The 12359-nt window shown below is 37.6% G+C and overlaps 1 protein-coding gene across 3 annotated transcripts in view; it reads left to right on the top strand.

Moving 5' to 3' along the window:
- Positions 1-11783, top strand: part of LOC102020603 (zinc finger protein 791-like) — a 21435-nt gene extending 9652 nt beyond the window's left edge. For all 3 annotated transcript variants that reach the window (XM_013507339.1, XM_013507340.1, XM_013507338.1), the window contains exons 2-5: positions 6798-6842; positions 7754-7880; positions 8072-8132; positions 9801-11783. In XM_013507339.1, the coding sequence (XP_013362793.1) occupies positions 6813-6842; positions 7754-7880; positions 8072-8132; positions 9801-11607 (2025 nt within the window). In that variant the 5' untranslated portion in view covers positions 6798-6812 and the 3' untranslated portion in view covers positions 11608-11783. The remainder of the gene's footprint in view (positions 1-6797; positions 6843-7753; positions 7881-8071; positions 8133-9800) is intronic.
- The last annotated feature ends 576 nt before the right edge of the window (positions 11784-12359 follow it).

Here is a 12359-nt window from a genome sequence, read left to right on the forward strand (position 1 = left end):
ACTGTCATTTTACATAGAAATATATTTTTAATATTTCTTAATGGTGTAATCACCCAGGGATAAGACTATTGAGTTGGTTTCCACCATTGTTCACACTGTTAGAAAATGAGTTGTTTTAAGACAGGCTAAGTAAATAGAAGCTAAAATTTGTAAGTTTTAACACAGTGGACTGTTTGAAATTGTTTTGGTCCAGGGGAAAGATAACAAACACATACACAAAAAAAAGAGTGAAATCCTTGAAATTCCATTGAGTCCTCCTGAATTTCCCTGCTCTGCAGAGAAGTTGCTTATGTTGGTAACTTGTAGAAGCCTGTGGGAATGGCCTTGGAGAGTGGCATGGCGGAGATAAGACACAGCTTTAGTTCCAGGCAGCCATTGTCTTGCCTCTACATCTCCCTGTGTGTATTGCCATAGAGCACCAAGCAGTGGAGCCTCTCTGGCTGTTCACTAGTGGCATCAGAAAGGTAGCTCAGGTGGGAAGTACAAGCACAGTGTCCAAGTACAGATTCAGTAGTAGTGTTAGAGCTTGGGTTTGGGTTGCAGAGCTAGAGAGATGGCAGCTTTTGCGGTCTTCTTGTTTTGCCCTTTTAGGACACCGTGTCATTGAGGAGGTTATGAGTCTGGTACATCTGCTGAGTCTGTGGATTCAGCCACCAGTGATTTCATACTTCAGAAAACACGGGTGTATCATAACGCCTCATTTACCTTTTCCACTGTTACGGAAAAGTAGGCTTGTTTGGTTCCGTCAGTGATATAAATTGTACGTGGAATGTTCTCCTTCTTGCTGCACTAGAACCAGATTTGAGATAATGCCATAGATGCCCAGGAGCACATTTCCTAGTGCCCAGAGTATGTGTCCATTTAAAATCTTGTATACACCATTCCTACTGCCAACACCAGTGGGTAGGAATTCTTGTTTCTCATAAACACCAGACTTTTTCTACTTAGATGGAGTTGATGGATTCACAATGCATTCATTTGCTTTTCTGTCTCCTTTTATTTCTTCTTTTTTCCTTTTGTTCTGTAAGCCTTTCTGTATATTATCTGCTTATATTGTGTGATCATATTTGTGATGAGGATACTTTTTCAATAAAGCTACTTTCTCTTCTGAGTATTTCTTTGTCAGTCATAGAGAAAGACAATACTTCCTTGGGTTTTTTCATGTGCATGTTAAGTTTTTTAAGGAGTTTCTTTGATGAATGGAAATTCTAACTCTTTTGAGCCTGTGCAAGAGGAGGGCATGGAGATGGTGTGAATGATACACCCACCCAAGGGGGGGGTACCCTTCATACAATATAAAGGAGGAAAAGAGGCTTGCTCTTTCCCCCTTTTTTGCTCTTGCTGCTTTTGCTGTCTTCTACCACTTTGAACTGTCGCCTCTGTGCCATGCTACCCTACCTTGGAGCCAAACCTCCAGAAACTGTGAGCTAAATAAACCTTTCCTTCCTTAATTTTGGGTGTCAGGTATTTTGTCTTAGCAACGAGAGAAAAGTAACCTAGACAGGAACCTTTACTTGATGATTTTGCTTTTATTTCAATAACTCTTATATACAGTACTATAATGTATAACAACATAAACTATAGTACTGTACAGTACAATCAGCAAAAATAATAATACTGTACTGTATAAGAAAGCCACCGTAAGACTACACTGCTGTTCACATTCCTGTGTCCTAAGTCCAGATATGGGTTGTATCTCCAAGTGGCAGCTTGTGAGTCAGAACAGTGCACCTCAGTCATAAATCCTAATAGCCATTAAGTGGGTAGATCATTAAGGGCATCTATTTCCATCCTTGGGAACTTTTCTTCTATGATTTCTATAAACATGTTAGTAAATCCATCTGTGTTATCTTCTAGTTTTTCCTCTAACTCCAATTAGAGATTGGTTTTTCTTATTGTCATTAGTACCTGCTGGATGATCTCTTGTTCTCTTATTTTCTTTGTGGCTTTTTTGAGCACTTCATCATAATTCACTATTTTGTCCTCAGTTTCAGAAACTCTGTCTTCACATTGATCTCTTTTTTTTTTTTTTTTTTTTTCCGGTACCAGGAATCGAATTCATGACGTTGCTCTTGCCAGGCAGGTGCTGTACTGCTGAGCTAAATCCCCAGCCCCCACATTGATCATTTCTGCAATTTATGAATTCTATACACTTTTTTATTTTAGGTAGTTTTGTCTGACATCTTTTTCAGGATTTTATATCCCTGTTGAATCTGTTATTCAAGTTTTGTACTGGTTTGGGTAGCTCATCCAGTCTTGTACTTATTTCCCCTTAATTCACTGTGGGCATAGTGAGTAAAATTGCTGTGAACTTTTGGTTCATTTTTTCTTCGAATTCATCTAATTTCTTCATCCCTCTATAGACTTTCTATAGAACTGTGCTAGATGGTGTATGCTATCCTCTTTCTTCGTGACCTTTTGCTTGGCCTTGGGAGAGTTGGAAGACCTCAGGGGTCTTCTGTTGCTGTGGCACCTCATGTTTCTGTGTGTATGTGTATCTGTGGAATATAATTTTTTCATATATAACCCCTCTCATTTCTTCCCCTCATTTTTGGGGGGTTACTACAGGTTGAGGTTTACTGGAGTGAAGAGAGCTTGTGATGTATATGAAGATTTTTTTTTTTTTGTAAGATGTTGCTTCTTTGTGAAGTCTTTAAGTGATTTGTTTCTGTCTCTATGTTTTACAGAGATAATTCTGGTTGTAACAGCATCAACTTTTTAGAGCTATCCTCAGGGCTTGGCTAGCTGCTAGCCTTTTGGTCTGTCTTCTTCATTTGTTAGGGAAGAGAGGTCTGGTACCCAGTTCTTTGTGGTACCAAAGTGTAGGAATGTTTATGACACCCCCCCCCCCCCGCAGACGATCTGGATATTTGCATGCACAGAACACCATTTGATCACAATATCTGTATCCCCTTGTTTAAACTATTACAATCAATGATAAAAGTATCAAGCACAAACTCCTTAATGGTCAACTCTAATAACAGTATGCCACCTTTTTTGGGGGGGGGTATTTTTGAGACAGTGTCTCACTATGAAGTTCAGGCTGGCCTTGAGCTCACTTTGTAGTCCAGGCTGGTCTTGAACTTGCAACGATTCTTCTGCCCCAGCCTCCCAAGTGCTGGGATTATAGGCATGCACCACCACACCCAGCTCAGTAAACCACCTGTTACTGTAGGACCAAGATCTATAGGTATAGAACAAACTAAGACAAAAAGGGTATTTATATACTATATCTACTCAAAAGAGTAATTGTTTCACTTCCTTTCAAATAGAATAGTATTCAGCTGTAGTAAGATATTGTTAATGACCTACAGATTCATAAGGGTAAAGGTGTGACTATGGGAGCATGGAGAAAAAAGGAATAGATCATAAACAAATTAAACAGTGGAAGATGGAAGGAAGGTGGTAAGATCGATGTAAAAGGACCTATTAAGAGTAAAGGTAAATTAGTAGTATTAGGTAACAGTAACAACTCAATGAAGATAAGGGTTAATAAAACGCAATGGAGAATAAACTAGAGGAAATGAGAGTAAGAAAACATACTCAGCATACTGATAGATAGCAAGGAAAGCAAGGAAAGAAAAGAGACAGGATAAAAAGGAGGACCTATTCAAAAAATAACGTTATGTTTTGAAAAGAGGGAATAAGAAAATTGATGATACAACTCTAAACTCCACTAATAGTAAATAATAGTAATAATTAATAATAATAATAGCAATAGAGGAGCAAAAAAAGCAATTTGGTGAAATGAAGAAGAGAACAAAGCAAAAAAAAAAAAAATTACTGCATATTTCCAGAAGAATGTTTTCTTCCTGAGCCTGCAGTCTTTAATCTTACATGTCACATTCTCCTTGGTCTCTCTTGATAGTCTCTTGGTTTCTGTGAGATTTCTCAGCTCAGTGGGTTCCCTGCCTGTCAACCACTGTTTGTAGAAACTGTCCAAGGTGTCACAGCAGCCTAGGAAAGGTGTGGAGCATTGATTGAATTCTGAGCCTCCTGGGTTCCTGCTGGTTGCAGGCTAATGTTGGGTACCTGATGTATATTCCAGTGTCAGTAGGACCAGCTCAAGACACCAAATGGAGGCTTGGGTCACTTCAGGGCACCCAGATGAGATACAGGTGCTCCCAGGACTGACTTGGGGAGATTCCAGCAGGTGTAGTGAGGGTTCTGGTTGCTAGATGTCCAACAAGTATCCAGAGCACCAAGCAAAACAGGCAGACCCTTAATCCTTATTGCTAACTAGACAGGGGACTGGCCTATTGTGCCGGGCAGGACTGGCTAGGACTCTGGCAAAATTCAGGGTGGAGACTCTGCTGTGCCCAGAAGGGGGCAGTGTGCCTGGTAGTGAACATACACTGCCACAGTTCAAGTGTACCAGGCAGAGACGTGTGAGAGCTGGTGTAGATTCAGGTGAGCCCAGGTGCTAAGTATAGACTCAGACCAGACCAGTATTAGCTCTGTGTGCCAGATGAATGTCCTAGTTGGTGTGGGACAAACTTCAGAGTCCTGACAGTGATTCACATGTGCCTGTGATCCAATATTAATTACTCTTTGCACAAGCAGTGTTGTTTATCTTCTCAGATTGAGATTGGGCAGGTAGTAAGTGAGCCTCTCCTGATACTGATCATTGACCTGTGCTGTGTGTTGGTGAAAATGCTTCCTGCTCAGGGTTTGGAGGGGAGGCAGTGGGAAGGAAGGGGCTCATATAACCACAAGTTTATCCTGTGAGTCTAGATTCTGCCATACTCTGTGGGTTCCACCAGCTGTTTAGGAAGTTCTCAAAGTAGCTGTACCCATGGAGTGTGAGGGTGGAGGCCCTGTAGGCCATCCCCTTTGGGCTGGTTCCAACTAACTATAATGTATCTGTTTTGTTCGATCTGTAAGTCTCTTCTTTGAGATTACCTTTTGTATCAGTGTGCGTGTCCCTCCTCTTCTTAGTTATCTATGTTTTTAGTGGATCTTCTTGGAACTTCACAGATGTGACTCCTCCATTCAGCCATGTTGGATCCATCTTCAATCTCTAATTTTTATTGAATACATTTATAATTTAATGTCTGAAGCTTTGAAAAATTTATAATTGATTAGACAGATTATTTCAGAAAACATTTGTTTTTTGCAGTGAGAACACTTCAGATTGAATGCTGTGTTAATTTTCTGGAGTAAATATTTTTAACTGTTTCACAATAGTGTTTAATAAATATCTTGCCCAAATAAAATTCTAAATTTTTAAAATATAGTATCCATCCCTCCTTTAGGTAAAATGGAGTTTTTCATAGTTAACAGAAGTTGGGTGTTGTTTCACATTTTAATTGTTCATGCAAATAACATAAATAAGGAAGATGTGCTATTTCTTATTAACTTCTGTTTGGTTTAGTTCTGGTTATTTTATTTAACCTTTCTAGTTTTTTTTATTTAACTTTTTAATTTTTTTCTGTCTTTTTGAGAGAGGATGTCACTGTGCAGTTCAGACTCACCTTGAACTGATTTTGTAGCCAGGCTGGCCTCAAACTCACAGTGGTCCTCTTGCCTCAGCCTCCTGAGTGGTAAGATTACAGGCATATGCTACCATGCCTGGTCTCCCTATTTAATCGGGCATTTTATATATTCCATTTTCTGTTGTTGATTATGACATCCCATCCAAGTACTAACCAGCCCCGATCCTGCTAGCTTCCGAGGTCAGATGAGATCGGGTATGTTCAGGGTGGTATGGCTGTAGAGTGTAGGCATACATGTATAAATAAACTACTTCTTTCCTCATGGTAATTTGGTGTTTAACTATTTTACAATAAATTTTATTATCAAAAAGTCTTGAGATTTAACAATAATAGTATAAATATTCTGGGAGACCCCAGAAAGTTTAATAACTGGGCCTTGGACAGTGTTCATGAGTATCCAGGGAAAAGTCTGTTTGACTTACCCTTGTCTTTCCTGTAGGTGACCACTGTCTTATTTCTACTATGTGTAAGTGTCACTTGGCAGTATTCTTTTAATTTTACCCCTTTGCAGTATTCAATAAGTGGCTACTAGAGAAATTGCATAGAAAAACATTATGGGTGATATCTTGTGTCTTATGCTTCACATGTGCTCATGTTTGATTCAGGAGCAAAGTGGTTTCTCATTCATTGTAGTGGTTACATGGTTGAAGTTATTGTCAAGTTTACTTTTAACTGATGTGCAAAGAATCACATCTGTCTCCAGAAACAACAGTACGATGTATTTTCGGGAAGTTGGAATGAAGTCACTGATCTGTAGATTTTGGTATACTTCAAAGTAGAGGAAATGAAAGTGGAGCTTATCATTTGATCTACCATTCTTGCATACATCTATTTACTAGTATATCCCTCCATAGTTCCACTTCTTTTGGCTATTTCCTCAACCACATTCATAGATCTTGTTTTATATTTGGTGTTTTTTCTTGAGTTATATAGGCTTTGTTCATTTTTACTACATGCTTATTGATTTTATGCTCTCTACCCAAATTATTTTTATTATAAACATTGCAAATATTTTTCTTGACTGTACCTTTTACATCCCATGGTTACATCCCAAAGATTTCAATTTCTCTCTCTAATTTTGATGGCTTTTAGATTTTACACCAAGGAAACACTTTTTCACAACCAGAAAATATTTGACTATGAAATCTGAAGTATTCAAATATATATTTCCCATTTCAAGATGTAACTTAATTGTCATACATGGAATATGGAGAATAAATTTTATGTTTCAAAGTATGTACCTGTTTCTCCCTGCTGTTGTATTAAACATATTGTGATTTCTGCCGCTTTGTCTAATTACAGGTCTACCCTGAATTAATGTGCTACCGTGAATCAATAGGCTACCATGTAAGCCCACTGAAGATTGTCTGCCTTTCTTGTGATCTATTTGTCATTCACTCTACTAGTACAGTACAGTCCCCCAATAGTATATTTTTAAATCTCTTTCTTATATACTAGTCAAGCTGTATCTTCTTGTTTACTAGTTATTATTATTAAAATTTGTTATACCAAACAGCTATAATTCTTTTGACAAATCAAAGATGTGATTTGGAAGTGGCCAAAATTTTTTTCCAATTTTGCTTTTATTATTAGTGCTTATTAATTTTGCAAAATATTGGTGTTCAATACATATATGATTTGATTGTATCCATTCCCACGTCTCCCTTATACCACTCTAGAATTTTTTATCTCTGTGATGTGTGACCATTTGGTATCATTGAGGTATAAGATAATATGGCCTCCTTAATTTAATTCAGTTGTTAACATTTTAAATTATTATTCATGAATTATACTTAGTGTTCAGTTAAGGTTTTGTCTATGAAACCAAGATCAAGTTTCAAAATACTAAGTATAACCAGAGAAGGAAGGAATCAATCCCTTAAATAAATTTACAAAAGTGATATTTTTTATGGTCTGTCTGAGCAGTTCATTAGATAGTTGTCTACCCCAGTTTTTTAGTTAGATGCTGATTTTATAGACTCTATGAGCCAAGCTCTAGAGACAGTGTACAAATAAAACTGTCTAATCAGCAGGAAAACCTGTGTTCCCATTCTGCTGTGGCTTTACCAGTGGATTCCAATCCAACATCAGACTTTCTGTATGAGGTCTGCATATAGTTGGAGAACGTGTTTGATGAACAAAACATGCAGTAAATATTTAAAAGTTCAGTCTCATTTCAACTTTTCATGAATGGAGTTGAGATAGTCTATGCTGTGAGTTTCAATCTTCTTCCTGCAAATATATGTGTGATGATTTAGGAGGCAGTGACCATTGAGGATGTGGCTGTGAACTTCTCTTTGGAGGAGTGGGCTTTGCTGAATCCATCCCAAAAGAAGCTCTACAGAGGTGTGATGTCAGAAACATTTAGGAACATGGCTGCTATAGGTAACGTATCATTTTCTCATTTATATAATTAGGGAGCATTGTTTCTTGCTGACCAGTGTGAGCATTGGAATGTGAAAACATTTTCAAGAGTATTTTAAGCGTGGTCACATTACACTTTGAATGTAAATAAAATATGTTAATTTTTATGTAATGTAGTAATTTATCAATACATTTCTGTTTCTACACCTTAGGACAATACTATAATAATCAGCAAACTGAAGATGAGTACAAATGTTGGAAGAGAAATCTAAGGTAATTTGCACTCACAATCAAAAGTAAAGTTCCTCAGGAGTCAGGGATGGAGCACAGATTTTAAAGCCATGTTAAGTGATGGACAAATGAGGCCAAGTTCAAAATTGACTTATTTCCATAACTTTCCTAAAACTCATACATTTTGAATATCTATAATGTGACAATTGAATATCTAAAACATTCTAGTATTGGAAATTTGTGACATTACCGAATGCATCAGAATAAACAAACTTTGTTCCACATTCAGGGTTATGAAAATGTTCTGTGAAATTACCTTTAGGCATTGGCTATAGGTTTACATGCAACAGATTTTGTGTTTAGGCTTTGGCCTGAGTTACGGGTATATAATTAAGTATCCATGTATTTTCTAAAACCCACTTTGATATCAATCAAGTTATGTAAAAAATGCTATCATTATTTATATATAGTAAGCACATTCAGTAGTTGCAGAATTGTTAACATTATGAAAGTATTCAAAGTTGAGATGAATGTCACTGTTTTGGTAATAGCTGTTTTCCAGTAATCTTCCATAACATTCAGTGCATTCTTCTTCCAAAATTACAAGTAGGCACCTTCCTATATTGTTGAATAGATTCTTACATAGTACAACATCCTTGGAAATGTCTATGAAGATTCTTAGAAAAGTACAAATAGTACTTTCATTTCATGCAGCTGAACTCCTGGGTATATTCTGCCAAAAGTTAAAGTAATCATATTAGAGTGATAAGTGCATATCCATGTTTATAACAGCACAACTCACCATAGCTGTGCTTTGGAAACAACCTGATGTCTACCCACAGATGAGTGGATAGAATAGATGATACTGTCCAGACATGGTGGTACCTGTTTGAGATCCTAGCACTGTGGGAAGTTGAGGCAGGAAAATCACACTCTCATGCTCAGCTTGTGCAATTTCATGACTGATGAGACTGTCTCAAAATACAAAATAAAAGGCAGAGGATATAACTCAGTGCTATGGCCTTGCATTAAACCTCCAGATCTGAAAATAATGTGATGTGTATACATAATGGTATTGTACTCAGTGGAGAATGAAATGATATCATTTATCCAAGAAGTGGCTTAATCTTGAGTTCATAGTGTTAAGTGAAAGTAAGTGAGACACAGCTCCATGTCACATGGTATAGTTTGTATGAGAAACTCAAAATCAGAATTAAGAAGTAAAATGAGAGATGATGGTAAAATAAAGAGGCAGACTTTTCACAGAGGGGGAAGAGATTCAGTGGAAGGGAAGGGAAGGGAGTAGTTTCATGGACAAAATGGTATCAAAAATAATCAGCATTTATCAATTCCCCAAAATGAAAGTAAATATTATGTATTGCAAACATGTGAGTTATAAGCTCCCAAATGAATACTATTCTTTCAATAAAAGTTTTTTCAAGCCGTCTTCCACAGTGTACATTAAATCCATGGTCAAATATGGTTAAGTAACATCACACTAGGTGAAATACCTCCTGGTAATTATTAGTAAGAAGACAGTTTTTTCCATGTGATTTATTTGTTTTGCTCTGTTTTTTTGGATTTTTCTTTTCCCCTGGTACCGGGAATCAAACTCACGACCTCGCGCTTGCCAGGCAGGCGCTGTGCTGCTGAGCTAAATCCCCAGCCCTCTCAATGTGATTTATTGTATTGTTATTTTTTCTTTTACAGAAGTGAAGACATAGTGAAATGCTATCAATATAAATTATGGTGTCAACCTGGAGAAATGTGTTTTTGGAGTCAAGATCCTAAAGTGAATTTGAAAGTACTTGGTGTACAGTCAGCTCAAAGCCCTGCTTGTAGAATTCCCCTGATTGGTCATTCGTCACTAATTGTGCCCATCAGAGCTCACAGTGCATGCAAATTATATGAGTATCAGAGATCTGAAGAGACGCTGTCTAATATTAATGAATGTGGGGAAACCTGCAGTGATTTCCGGTCCTTTCAGGAGAATGCAAGAACAAACCCTGGAGAGAAACACTGTGCAGGTAAGCACTGTAGAAAATCTGACTCTGATTGCACTGGAGGAATTCACATTGGAGAGAAGGCCTTTGCATGTAAACAAAATGCTGAAGACTTTGGTACGCCCAGCGAAAAAAAACACAGTGGAGCAAATGTCTCTGTGTGTACACAAAGAGGAAAAGCTTTTCATTCTCACCACAATATTCAAACACGTGAGAGAGCTCACATATCAGAGAAGCCTCATGTTTGTAAACACTGTGGGAGAGCCTTCACTAATAATTCTTCATTTTGTAGGCATGAAAGAACTCACAAAGTAGGGAAAACATATGTATGTAAACAATGTGGGAAAACATTTCTTCATTATAGTTCATTATTCAGACACAGAAGAACGCACACTGGACAGAAACCCTATGTATGTAAGCAGTGTGGGAAAGCATTTGCCGATAGCGGCTCACTGTGTAGACATAAGATAAGTCACACTGGAGAGAAACCTCATGCATGTAAGCAGTGTGGAAAAGCTTTTAACAGACGCAGTAATTGCCAGGCACATGAAAAAACTCACACTGAAAAGAAATCCTTAGAATGTAAGCAGTGTGGGAAAGCATTCAAATGTAACAAATCATTTTGTATCCATAAAAGAAGTCACACCCAAGAGAAACCTTTTGTATGCAAGCAGTGTGGGAAAGCTTTCACCAGCCACAGCAGTTGCCAGGCACATGAACGAATTCACACCGGAGAGAAACCCTACGTGTGTAAGCAGTGTGGGAAAGCTTTCACACATCGCAGTAATTGTCAAACACATGAAAGTACTCACAGTGGAGAAAAACCCTATGTATGTAAGCATTGTGGGAAAGCTTTCAGGCAACGCCATAACTGTCAAGCACATGAAGTAATTCACACTGGAGAGAAGCCCTATGTATGTAAGCAATGTGGGCAAGCCTTCACTAGTAACAGTTCATTTTATATACATAAACAGAGTCACACCATAGAGAAACCCTATGTATGTAAGCAATGTGGGAAAGTATTTGTTTCCAACAGTTCATTTTGTATGCATCAAACCATTCACACTGGAGAAAAACCATATGTATGTAAGCAGTGTGGGAAAGCTTTTAGGCTACGCAAAAGTTGTCGAACACATGAAATGTCTCACACTGGAGAAAAACCCTATGTATGTAAGCTGTGTCAGAAAGCTTTTACCACTCGCAGTAATTGTCAAGCACATGAAAGAAGTCACACTGGAGAGAAGCCCTATGTATGTAAGCAATGTGGGGAAGCCTTTGCTAATCACAGTTCATTTTATAGACATAAAAAGAGTCACAGTATCGAGAAACCATATATATGTAGCCTATGTGGGGAAGGCTTCACCAATAAGAGATTATTTCATAGACATGAAAGTTATCACACTCGAGAAATACCCTATGAATGTAAGCAATGTGGGGAAGGCTTCACTAGTAAGAGTTCATTTTATAGACATAAAAAGAGTCACATTGGAGAAAAACCAGTTGTATGTAAGTAATGTGGAGAAGGCTTGGCTAAGTACAGTTCATTGTATAGGGATAAAGGGGGTCACACTGTAGAAACCCTGTGCTATGTAAGACAGCAATGAAGGTTCCTACACCACGGAGACAATACGATGCTTACATGTCTGAAGGCTTGGGTCTGGTGGTCTGAGCAACTGATTTGAAGGTAACAATATGCAATGGAATTACAATGGTGAACTCCTACCATCTTGTCTAGTGAAACTCTGTATTATCTCTAATGTTTTATCGAAGAATTATTTTCTTATTCTCTTTAATGGTTTGAGCAATCTTTCATTCTTACATCTGGTAATCTGAGCAATGTAGTTGAGGATAGTGATATGTGGTGTAACAACCACTGTTGATTCCTATTATTTTGTCTTGAGACCCTGTATCACTTTGAATGTTCTTGCTTTGATTTGTTTATGTTCGTGACACTAGTATGCTGCTTCTGTTGTATTTTTTTTGTTGGTTTCTCATTTACTACTCTCTTTAAAATAAAAAAAAGCAGTGAAGGAAAGCTTTCATCAGTCACAGTCATTGTCAAAGAAGAAGTGCACTGGGGGAAGATCCTACGTATGTAAGCAATGTGGCAAATTCTTCAGTTATTCCAGTAATTATCATAGCATTTAAAAGCATCACAGGAAGTTAACATAGTAGTTCCACAAGTGAATGAAATTATTTCTTATGTGTTAGTAGGTTTCATATTTTTGTTGGCTTTTTTGTTTTTAGTGATTGTGGGGCACTGAAA

Source organism: Chinchilla lanigera, unplaced genomic scaffold (genome assembly GCF_000276665.1).
Source record: "Chinchilla lanigera isolate Chin_1 unplaced genomic scaffold, ChiLan1.0 scaffold00123, whole genome shotgun sequence".
Classification (NCBI taxonomy): domain Eukaryota; kingdom Metazoa; phylum Chordata; class Mammalia; order Rodentia; family Chinchillidae; genus Chinchilla; species Chinchilla lanigera.